An 11,547-nucleotide genomic window follows, 5' to 3' on the forward strand; every position below is an offset into this window, starting at 1 on the left:
GTGCAGCTGCAACAAGGGCCTCGGCTTATAGCACAGGGAGCTTTGGAACTGGGATGGCCCCTCAGAGCTGCCCTGAATTGGGACAAGAGAGCCATGCCTTTGCATTTTGTATCAACCAACACTACGGTGTGGGCTGTCACAAGGGAGGGGACTGGGCTTTGCCTGAGATGGCTCCCTTGAGCTGAGCTGAGCATGATTCTTGGGGAGGAGCTGGGTGTGAACTGTCAGTAACCAGCACTCCTGGAAGCTGGGGAATGAGAGCCTTCATCCTGGGGAGGCGTTTGTTTGGGTACCCTCCAGTCACCTGCACCTGCTCTGCCACATGCTGGCTGCATGGACCTTGAGCTTGACTTCTCTAGGCCTTGTGATCCCTCATTTATAAGATGTGGATAGAACCAATCACTCATCTCTGAGGGTGACAGTCACTAGAGACATCACAGGGGATCTGGGAACCCAGGTTCTTCTGATGCTTGGTCTCTGAGAGGTCATGTGATACAGACTTTGGTGAGAAAATTGCCAGGGATAGGAAATCAGAAAGCTGCCAGTCTGGAAATGAATGTAGACATGGCAGCTTTCTGATTTCCTTTCCCTGGCAATTTTCTCACCAAAGTCTGTATCACATGACCTGAGCAGCTGACTGGGGTATGAGAAGGTCGAGCTTCACAAGGGCAGAGATGAAGCTGTGGGGCTTGTGCCCTGTGCTTTTGTTGAGATCTCTAGGAAATGCCAGGAAAAAGTTGTCCTTCTGTTCTGGAGAATAGCTCCACTTAGGAGGGTGCAGAAAAGTCCTGTGGGAGGAGCCCTCGCTTGGAGTGAGGCATGGTGGGCATGCTTTCTCTCTCCTTATACTTGAGGGCCACATGGAAGAAGAATTTTCATTCATTCATGTGGCTTCAGAGGTCAGATAGAGGACCATAGAAGGGAGCCTTTAATTCCCAGCTAGAATAAAGTAGTCATGGAAAGGAGACAGCCATATAAACATCTGGATTAAGGTCATTTCAGGTAGAAGCAATAGCAAGTGTGAATGCTCTGAGATAGGAATGAATCTGGATGTTTGAGGGACAAGAACATAACGGGTGTGGAAGGGGAGAAGCTGTAGAGGGAGGCAGGGGCCGCATCATGGAGGGCCTTGTAGGTCTTGGCAATGTGTTGATTTCATCTTGGCAGCCATGGGAAGCTACTGGGCTGGAAATGGCGGGAGGGTGAAGGGTTAAACAAGAGCATACTCTCCTCTGGTCTCTACTTTAGAAAGACCAGTGAGCTGGAGATAGACTGGAGCAGATAAGCCAGCAGTCATTCAAATAAGCCATTGTGGCTTGGACTCAGGTGGTAGCTGAATAGTTGGTAAGAAGTCATCAGATGTAGGAGATAGCCCAAAGGATTACTTTTGCCTTAGATATGGTCACATGAAGAGAAAGCAAAGTTTGACTTGAACACCTGGTTGAATGGTGATACCACCTGCCAAGATAGGGAGTGCTTGGAGAGTGCAGTGTAAAGTACGTGGAAGAGAAGCAATAGTTCTTCGTAGCATGCAAAACTGGAATGTCTGTGGAACAGCCAGTGGAGATGTTAATTTGGCAGGTGTTTGTGGAGAATTGGCATGATATCAGGGCTGGAGAAGGTGGATTTGGGAATTGTCAGCAACTAACATTACTTAAAGCTATGAGATGGATGACATCACCTCGGGAAAGAGTGTAGAGACGTAAGCCACACGACCCCCTGACATCGAAAGGTCCAGTTCAAAGAAATGAGATAGCAGTAGGGGCCTGGGAGGTTGTGGGAAAGCCAGGGAAGGGCAGAGTTCAGAGGGAACACATTCAAGGAGAGTAAGTGAGTAAAGGATGCTCTCCAGAAGGAGGAAGAAACCAATTATGTTGCATGCTCCTGAGAGGTAGAATGAGATGAGGACAGGGAATTGTCCTTTGGTTTTAGAAAGATGTAGATCACTGAAGACTCTGAGCAGAACTCCTTCAGTTGAATGTTGGAGACAGAATGGTGGAGTGGGTCAGGGAGAAGCGGGAAGACACAGACAGAAATAGTGAGGATAAGCACACATTCGAGGAGCTGAGAAATGAGTGGCTGGTAGTTGGAGGAGGTTGGGAGGTGGATGCAGGCTAGTTGGTAGACTGTGCTGTGGGGAGACAAAGGATTCTCATCTGAATGCGCCCATTTTCACTGTGAAGTAAGAGGCAAGTTCAGGAGGTTGGTTGAGGTGAGAGATGAGAGATAATATAGAGGGTGGAGAGAACGGGAAATTGACTTCACTGAGGAAGTAAGGAAAGATTATCTGGAAGACTTGAGTGCCCATTTGACACCTGTGCTCATACACTTGGCATCAGCCTGTGGCTCAGAAGCAGGCACGAAGTCCACATAGAGGGTCACTAGGGATTGGAGTTCACATATGGCCCTGGCAGGTCGCACAGAATGGAGGAATGTAACACGGAATGGGAGCTCAGAATGTTCTTTATCTTTAAGGGCATGTTTATGGGGCAGAAGCATGGACTCAGCAGAGGAAGAGGGTGGGGGTGGGGGGCACAGTTGGTGACAAGGCACCGTTGACCCGAAGCCTTGGAGAGGGTGAGGGATCACTGCAGAGTGAGTACCAGGGGTCATGAGGTGAAGGGAGAGGAGTGGTTGAAAATGAGATTTTGGAGGTCTCCCTAGGAGTATAAGAGAAAATACGACTATTTATTTTTATAATAATCCATTTCAAATTTTAATTTTTGTTATGTCCTTTGTAATTTACATTGTATATCAGTAAGGTCATAAGAGTTTATGATTTATAACCAAATGACAGGACATATTTGGAAGCATATCCCTGCTCATTTTGAGGAGTGGGCCGTCAGCAAGGTGAGGAGCCCACGGGGTGAGTGGCAGAGTAGCAACTTCTTTTCTGATGTGGGGGAGGGGCAGGCCTGTCTGGCTCTCAAGTCCACGTGCTCCTATGACATCAGGCGTGTAGGTCATGGGATGGAAGCGCTAAAAGATAATTTTCAGGAAAAAGTAAATGCATGACTCTCACATTGTTGTAAAAGTGAATATATGTTAAAGGTTTTATCTAACCCATTCAATGAAGGAGCCAGGCGGATGTTAAAACTGGTTCAAAAGAGATGTCAAAGAACACCATATTTGTCTACAGATGAAGTACCTCAAAGCAAATAATACACAAATTAATAACCCAGAAGGTTGTGCTGTAAACAAAGCATCGTTTCTACTGAAGTACAGATTTTTTTTTTCCTACAGAAAGTTGAGCAGTGTTAGTGTGCCACATTGCGTCATGAAAATCACAACCTAAAGGCCCAACAGGGATGTAAGCAGTTGTGGGGAATCGAGTAATATTTGGAGAAGTGAGAAGGAGACCCAGGGCAGGGAATCAGGATGGGAAAGGGGATGGGGCTGTGAGAATGAGGCAGCACGGATGAGGACAGATGAAGACAAGAGTTTACGAAACTCATTTCTTATTGGAAAGTGGGACAAAGAGTCATTGTTACTTTTGTTTCCATATTTTAAAATTTTTTAAAAAGAAAATTTTTTTAAAAAATTTCATTTATTTATTTTATTATTATTATTATTATTTTAATTTAAATTTTAGGTAGTTAACATACACCACAATTTTGGTTTCTGGAGTAGAATTCAGTGATTCATCACTTACGTAGAGCTCCCCGTGCTCATCCCAAGTGCCCTCCTTAATACTTACCACTCATCTAGCCCTTCCCTCACTCACCTCCTCCCTCAGTTCTCTATCATTAAGAATCTCTTCTGGCTTGTTTCCCTCTTTTCTTTTATTTTATTCCCCCCCCCCCTTCACATATGTTCATCTGTTTTCTTCCTTAAATTCCACATATGAGTGAGATCATATGGCATTTGTCTTTCTCTGACTGACTTTTTCACTTAGCATAATACTCTCTAGCTCCATTCTTGTCATGGCAAATGGCAAGATTCCATTCTTCTTAATGGCTGAGTAATATTCTATTGTATATATATACACCACATCTTCTTTATCCATTCATTTGGCCTTTCTCCATAATCTGACTATTGTTGATGTTGCTATAAACATTGGGGTGCATGATCCCCTCGAATCTGTATTTTTGTATCCTTTGGATAAATACCAAGTGGTGCCATGGCTGGGTCATACTGTAGCTCTATTTTTAACATTTTGAGGAACCTCCATACTGTTCTCCAGAGTGGCTGCACCAGCTTGCATTCCCACCAGCAGTGCAAAAAGTTTTCCCTTTCTCTGCATCCTTGCCAACACCAACTGTTAACTGTGTTGTTAATTTTAGCCATTCTGACAGCTGTGAGGTGATATCTCATTGTAGTTTTGATTTCTATCCCCCTGATGGTGGGTGATGTTGAGCATCTTTTCACGTGTCTGATAGCCATCTGGATGTCTTTTTTGGAAAACTGACTATTCATGTCTTCTGTCCATTTCTTGACTAGATTATTTGTTTTTTTTTTTTTTTTTTTGGGTGTTGAGTTTGATTTTCTCAAGTTTTGATAATATTAAAAAAAATAACATTATTTTTCTAATGTCCCAAGCTAAGGGGTTCAGACATGGTTACTTGTGTTACCTAGGGCCCAGTGGGAACGAGGGTCCTGACAAAGGGAGACTGACCCCAGAGTCCATCTCTTAACTGCTTTGCCCCACAATCACACACACACACACACACACACAGAAACAACAACAAAAACAAGAATTATTATTTTTAAAGAAACACTTTTAGATTTTGCTCAGTGTGCAACATGAATGCAATAACATTTAGCATTTCTTTTAATAGACACCTGTGCTCTCATCAGACAAAGAATTCACCAAGGCGTCTTGTACTGACTCAGAGCAGAGCCCCAGTCTGGATCAAGAGGACAGCAGGAGAGACAGTGCCTCTCCAGATGCAGGGGAAAGCCTGAGTCTTAGGCCAGAGTCTTTCCAAAAAGCCCCCGGGGAAGCACAAGGGGACCAAGACCTAGAGAGACCCTGGACCACTTGTTTGACGCATCCTCAGGATTCCCACCCTCATTTATGCAGACTTCAGCAAGAAATGGATGCATCAACATTGGCCACCTCTTTGGAAAAGGATATGAGGCAAAACTGCTATTCAGTTTGTGATATCAAGAGGCTTGAAAGGTAAGAATCATTACGTTGGTGGATACTTTGTAAATGGTATATTTTTCATTGCTAGAAATTACAATCAAGCAGTTCATAACTGTGTTCAGATGCTTACTGGGCCCAGGGCTATTCTAGGCATTAGGTAGGGATGTGTGTGGGGGTGTGGGTGTGGCAGGAAAAAAGAGAAGCATAAGGTCTGGAGCTGCTGCAACCATAGTCCGTGAGGTTTTGGGGAAGCTAACCCCACCCAGTGGTCCTCCAGTACCCTTGACACCTACAGATGGCAGTCTTCAGGTGTTCCTCCCAGCATATGAACCTTTGTGCTACATCCTGTGTGGCTTTTTTTTTTTTAAAGATTTATTTATTTGACAGAGGGAACAGGAGAGAGAGGTGCAGAGGGAGAAAGAGAGAGAATACTCGAGCAGACTCCCCACTGAGCACAGAGCCCCACATGGGTCTCAATCCCATGACTCTGACACCATGACCTGAGCCCAAATCAAGAGCTGGAAGCTTAATTGACTGAGTCACCCAGGTGCCCCCCCACCATGGCCTTTTAAAGGACTGTGGTAAGAAAGAATTTCCCTTGTATGCGTCACCATTTTTATTGCTAATATAATACTTGACAGTCAACACCAGCTTAAAAAACAACTATGTCTTTAAACACCCGACTGAAATGCTCATTTTAATAGCCATTTTTAACAGCCTTCATTTTATGCCCATCCCCCACAAGTGTTTCCTGTCTTCCATCCTGTTCTGATGGGAAACGTTCTCTTTAATTCAGTTTGACGGTACTTATCACATAGACTCGATGTGCATGGGAACCTGTTAGGAGCAGAGAGAAGGATGGAAACACTGAGAAAGGCACGTGCTAGCTAGATGCCTACATAAGCAGGCAAATAACGAGGAAGGATGGTTTGTGTGTGACACTGGATAAACTCACTGCTTTGAAATGGCTCTTCTCTGTTGCTCATCCTAGAAGGCTGAACAGGGCAGATCTGGTAGGTGACATGAAAGATGAAGCCGCCCATATAATGCAATTAGGCCAGGTGAGATCTGTAACTAACAAGAGCCAAGTGTACATTCCTTAAAAGCATTCAGGGGATGCCTGAGGGAGTGGGGCTCAGTCGTTTAAGTATCTGACTCTTGATTTTGGCTTAGCTCATGATGTCAGGGTCGTGAGCTCGAGCCCCATGTCCGGCTCTGTGCTGAGCTGAAAGTCTGTTTGAGATTCTCACTCTGCCTCTCCCTGCACCTCCTCCTGTACGTACTCTCTCTCTCAAAATCAATCAATCAAAGCATTCAGATACAATTTTTATAAAAATACCATACCCGCCAAACAAAAACTAACTAGTATGCAAAGTAGAACCCAGTGGGCAAGCACATTCATCAGTGGTATTCAGCTTCATTGTCTGAAAATGCATAATTAAGTGTGTATTTCTAGTTTCTTACAATTGTGTTCTAGGCAGTAAATGATATATTTGGTCACGTGGGAAAGGAAAGAGCCTCCCAGGGTTTATCCAAGGACAACTGTTAGTGTGCTCTTATAGGAGATATAAAAGGAACTGTGCTTATAGATTTTTTAAAGGTTTTGGGCTTTTAAAGGTTTTACTTTTAGACAGTTGAGGATGATGGACAGAAACCCCGAGCGTTGGATTATTGGATTATAAAGTGACTCTGGGTTTAGGTATAAGCCTGGAGGTTTATTTGACATGTACCTTGAATCTAACATAGTTATCAGTTATTAACAATAGTTTTTGTTTTGTTTTGTTTTTACTAATTATTAGTTTAGTTGCTGTTTTTCTTGGAATCACAGAATCTCAGAATTGTTCAATATAAGAATGATCTAATCCAACCTCATACCCCATGCTGACATCTGTTTTGTAACATCCCCAAAGCAGGGGGCTTGCTTTTGACTGAGTACCTCCAGGGATGCAGAACTTGCTACATCTTAAAGTGGCCCATTTTTATCACCATAGTGTTGTGGATCAGAAAGTGCTTCCTTATATTAAGGTGAAATCTGCTTTAACGCCTATTTCTTTCTATCTTTTTATCATGACATTTGCAAGAAACATCACATTATTTTTCTGAATCAAATTAAAGTTGGCTTAGTGTTCCTACTGGAAAGGGTATACCCAATGTCCAAAATATGCCATTTTTGGAGGGGATTGCCTCTCCTAGAGTTACACAAGAATCCTGAGGGCTTTCCCAGAACATTACAGTGGAGCTTCTGATATTCAGTTGGTTATGGTTGCTGCCCCATGCTTGTTACCTAAGCTGGTGTGGTCCATGGAGCCATAGGCGGGCAGACTTGTTGTTTCCCTGTCCTGGCTCTCTCCATGGCCAACACCTCTCCCTTGCACTTGACCTCGGTGTAGTGGTCCTGTTAATGGTAGTGGCCTTCAGCTCAGAATTGTCATATGGGCTTCAAACTCAGCAGTCCACCAGACTTCCCTCCTTGATGTCTTAGACACACTGCAAGCTCACCCTTGGGGCCCCTAAGCCCCCTCCCAGGCAGTCTGACACTTGCCTCCTACAGGGAGCTTATTAGAGAGGTTGGAGGAGGCTGGTGGTGGGAGGCCAGGTGTGAACAGTCAGACACTGTAGTGGCCCACAGCATGTGATTCTCCTCCATCCGGAGGGAGGGAGGGAAGGAGGGAGGTAGTGGGCTGCTGCTGGGGGAGAGATGGGGTGGGGCGGGGCGTGGGGTGCCTGTGCAAGAGGCTGGGTTTCCTGTTCTATGGCACATCTTCCAAAGTGTTCCCTTCCATGATTATAGGAAAATGCATTTTCTACACACTTTGGTCAAGTACTTTAAAGTTTTAGACTTATTTTCCCTCAAAGCGCTTGGCAATTTTAAAATATTATTTTCTTAAAGTGAGTGTTCTTTTCAGTCCTGGGCACACAGTCTCCTTTTTATGCCTATGATTGTGCATCTGTTTACATGAAACACACATTTATATATACCTTGTAGGTCTCATGAGCAGAAATAATGTCTTTTTGACAGTGAGACTCAGGTGGGGACAGAGAGTCCAGTTCTGCGGGGGAGGAGTACTGACCCTCTGGGTACTTAGGAGTTTGAAGCTCTTGGGAGGCACTAGAGCTGGGCTTAAAGGGGACATTTTGAGAAAGGGAAGGGAGGGGAGGGCAGGCAGCCTGTGACAAAGCCAAGCCAGTGCTTTGGGTGTGGGGAAAGAGGCTGATAAATGGGGATTTGTGTATTTGATGAAAAGCTAAATCTGTGTGCATTTCTTTTAGATTTTCCTCCTCGTCTTCTCTAACTGGGCTCTCGACAGATATTTCCTTAGCCCGTTCTCTGCACGCTTGAGACACTGTACCAAGTGCTCTGCCATCTGTCTGCACTGCTTTTTCTAATCAGAAAGCATGTGGGGTGACTTTAGGGCAGCCCCTGGAAGAGTGTTCTACCACTGTTGTCTCTGCATCTTCACCAGCAGACAATGCACCTCCCTCCCTGCTCATCTGCCTCCTGTGTCACACTGGGACTAAATGTCACTCCAGCGGGCTGCTTCTCCAAATAGGCTTTTTCTCAGCATTCCGAAAAGGATTCCACACTTGCACGAAGTGCTTTGAAGGTCACCTGCTTGAGTTGCTCCTAGCCTCCTGCTTTGGTCCTTTCCCTCTAATCCCTCTGTTGAAATCCTAATCCAAATCCTCTTGATGATAGCCCCTCCCATTTACTGAGACTCGCCCTTTACCAGGAGCCATGGATGGACATATCAGAGTTATGTAATCTAAGCGTCCCAGAAATCTTATAAATTTCTTGACCTTCCCATTTTTCAGATGAGCAAACTGAGGTCCTGGAGCAGTTAATAAGCTTGCCTGAGGTCTCCTTGACTCCCCATATGAAGGGTCAGTCTTAGAACAGTCATATCTCTGTTTTCGATGCCATGTCCTCCGGCAAGTCCTCCGTGGCTTCCTGGGCTCAGTCAGGAACTCCCCTGCTCCCATAATACTCTGTGCTACTTCTATCATAGTACTCTCTCCCTGGATTGTAACATTTGTTCACGGCTTGCTCTTTCTGTTAAATTGGGAGATCCTTACGGATAAGAGCCTCACCTTGTTCAGAGCAGTCTTTGATAGGAGCTGCTTGGACCCTGGCCTGCTCTCCTATGCTGCGGCATGATGAATATCTTGAAAGAAAGAAAGGTGGGGAGAGGAATTTCTTACCAATGCTGGAAGACACATGGGTTTTTGTTTTCTAGTCCTGAATTGGACACAGATGAAGATGAAGGAGACATAGGTCATCTACTTGAAGCCCCTTCTCCTATTGTGGACAATGAAGCATATCTTACCATCAGGTCTACATTGGAAAGCCAGCTACTCTGTGAAGAATGTTTGGAAGCAGATTCAGGAACCATTCCCTTGCCACAGTTCTGTTCTTGGCATGCTATCACAGAGTCTTTGCCTGTAGAAGAGTTGTGTGATAGTGAGAATGAATGGGAAGACCTGGAGGAGGCTGTGGACCCAGATGACGGCACCCTCAGGTGGGTATCACTCTGGGTAGACTGAGGCTGGGCTGAGTTCTTCTAGTGGAGCTCAGCTTTCAGTCTACTTTGGCTGGGTAATGGCTCATGGGTGTCACCTCATTCCCCTTACATCCCCTCAGGGGTTAACACTTAATCATGGCACTTCCCATGGCCCCTTCCGACAACCCTATAAAATAGGGTTATTGTCATTTCCATCTTATAGATGACACATTTTGGACTTTCCCCAAGTCAAACAGTGGGTAGTGATGGAGTCAGAATTCATCCCGGCTCTCCCACTCCTCAGACCACGTGTTCAGTGCTCTCCTCTGCTGCCACCAGCATGTGGGTGGGTGAACCGTCTCTCCTGACGGGCTGCTGGTAAAGTGCTGACTCCTATTTTGTGTGCTCCTGCTGGCCCTCGGGCTCAATATATTTCAGAGAAGAGCCTGGGTGTCATGTAAGGTGGTCCTTCTCGACAGCCACTGTCTCAACACAGTAAGCTTTTTCTCGATCAAGAAAGTCAGTCTGTTAACAGAAGATGCCACCAGAAGTCGGGACTGGGTCAGAGAGCTGGGGTCAGATGGCACTGATGGAGATAGGGGGAAGAATCAGTGTAACAAAACTTGTCAGACTGGAGGCAGAGCAGATTAAACTCTTAACAGGTTGGTAAACCCCCCAACATTCTGTTAAAATGCCTGGAGCATATGTTGTCCCAGTATTTTTTAAAATGGTAAATGTTCAAGACACTTTCACATAAATACATTTTCAAGGCACGTTGAAACTTACCAAGGCCTTGGCTCATGAAGTTTGGGGTGTAACAAGACTGTTTCACTTTCGTCCCGCTGTGTCCTAGCTACATTTTCCTCACAATTGATTGACCTGGATTCTTAGACAACAGAGGCAGACAAGCTGAGAAGGTGGGTGGACATTTGAAATTCAAATATGACAAGAGGACTGGTTCTGATTTGAAATAGGAAGCAACAGGTTCATAGAGGGGAGGATGCAGAGGCTTTGAAGACCATGCCCTCCATTCACGGGGCAGTTGGACACTGGCAGCTTTGGGAATGATGCCTGATGGATTCACAGATGTGTGGGGCCGGCAGAGAGTGGCTTCTCTGTGGAGAACAATCTTTCTAGAGTGGGATCCTCAGGGCTGGGGAGCTAAAGAAAGATAGACCAAGCAATGTTCTGTGGACCCATAGGGAAGCAACTAAGGACCCCCAAGTTTCATGAAATGTCCCAGGAGATCTGCATTGCCCCCCACGCTGCCCCGATGGGAGCAGAGAGCAGAGTAGTGACAACAGGGCTTTTCAGTTGGAGGCTCAGGCTCCAAGCCTGCTTCTGCCCCTCACTGGGTGACCTGCAGCAGATGACTTTTAAACCATTGAAGACTCAGCTGACTACCAAACGGGGATAGCGGAATCCACCTCATACTGTTCCTGGAAGAGAAGACAATGCATGTCAAAGATTTAGCACACTGTCTGGTGAGTAGTAAGGACTTAGTGCATCTTAGTAAAAAAATCATGAAATGATGCAAGCTTATAAATGCATTCAATCCTGTTGAGTTTTTTTCCATGTAGACAAAGGATCTAGGTAACTTTGTCAGACTTGTGCACTAATGTGAGGGGTAGAGTGGGGGTGGGGAGAAATACTGGTTCATGGCAAGGGTGTCCGGATGTGGGTAGACTGAATAGCCCTCAGCTATGGACAGTGCTCTGGAATGTAATTAGGTCTAGGCCTGCCCTGTCACTTCTACGGGGCTGATAGAAGGCAGGCCTCCAGATTAGTGCGTAAGGCAAGAGTTCATAGCCTCGGCTCCGTGCAGCAACCCGCAGATGGGCTTCAAGGCATCCAAGCACCTTTAAGGTTAGAATATTGATTTCCATGCTTCTTTTGGAAAAAGCAACCCTCCCCCTTTTAAAAGAAACTCTTAGCATATTTTAAATTCTCTATGTGGTT

At 45.3% G+C, this 11,547-nt stretch overlaps 1 protein-coding gene and 1 long non-coding RNA gene across 5 annotated transcripts in view; one reads left to right on the forward strand and one right to left on the reverse strand.

Annotated features, from left to right (window-relative positions):
• FRMPD2 (FERM and PDZ domain containing 2) overlaps positions 1–11,547 on the forward strand; it is a 219,170-nt gene that overhangs the window by 80,372 nt on the left and 127,251 nt on the right. For all 4 annotated transcript variants that reach the window (XM_045068702.1, XM_013063163.2, XM_004765827.3 and 1 more), the window contains 2 exons: positions 4,779–5,122; positions 9,325–9,606. In XM_045068702.1, the coding sequence (XP_044924637.1) occupies positions 4,779–5,122; positions 9,325–9,606 (626 nt within the window). The remainder of the gene's footprint in view (positions 1–4,778; positions 5,123–9,324; positions 9,607–11,547) is intronic.
• LOC123388669 lies at positions 2,717–9,504 on the reverse strand. Its single transcript, XR_006603150.1, has 3 exons — positions 9,415–9,504; positions 9,179–9,252; positions 2,717–2,979 (listed from the first exon to the last, which is right to left on the reverse strand). It is a non-coding gene; the product is annotated as an uncharacterized LOC123388669 (long non-coding RNA).

The sequence above is a fragment of the Mustela putorius genome, unplaced genomic scaffold, assembly GCF_011764305.1.
Source record: "Mustela putorius furo isolate JIRA1106 unplaced genomic scaffold, ASM1176430v1.1 tig00003909_pilon_pilon_pilon, whole genome shotgun sequence".
NCBI lineage: Eukaryota > Metazoa > Chordata > Mammalia > Carnivora > Mustelidae > Mustela > Mustela putorius.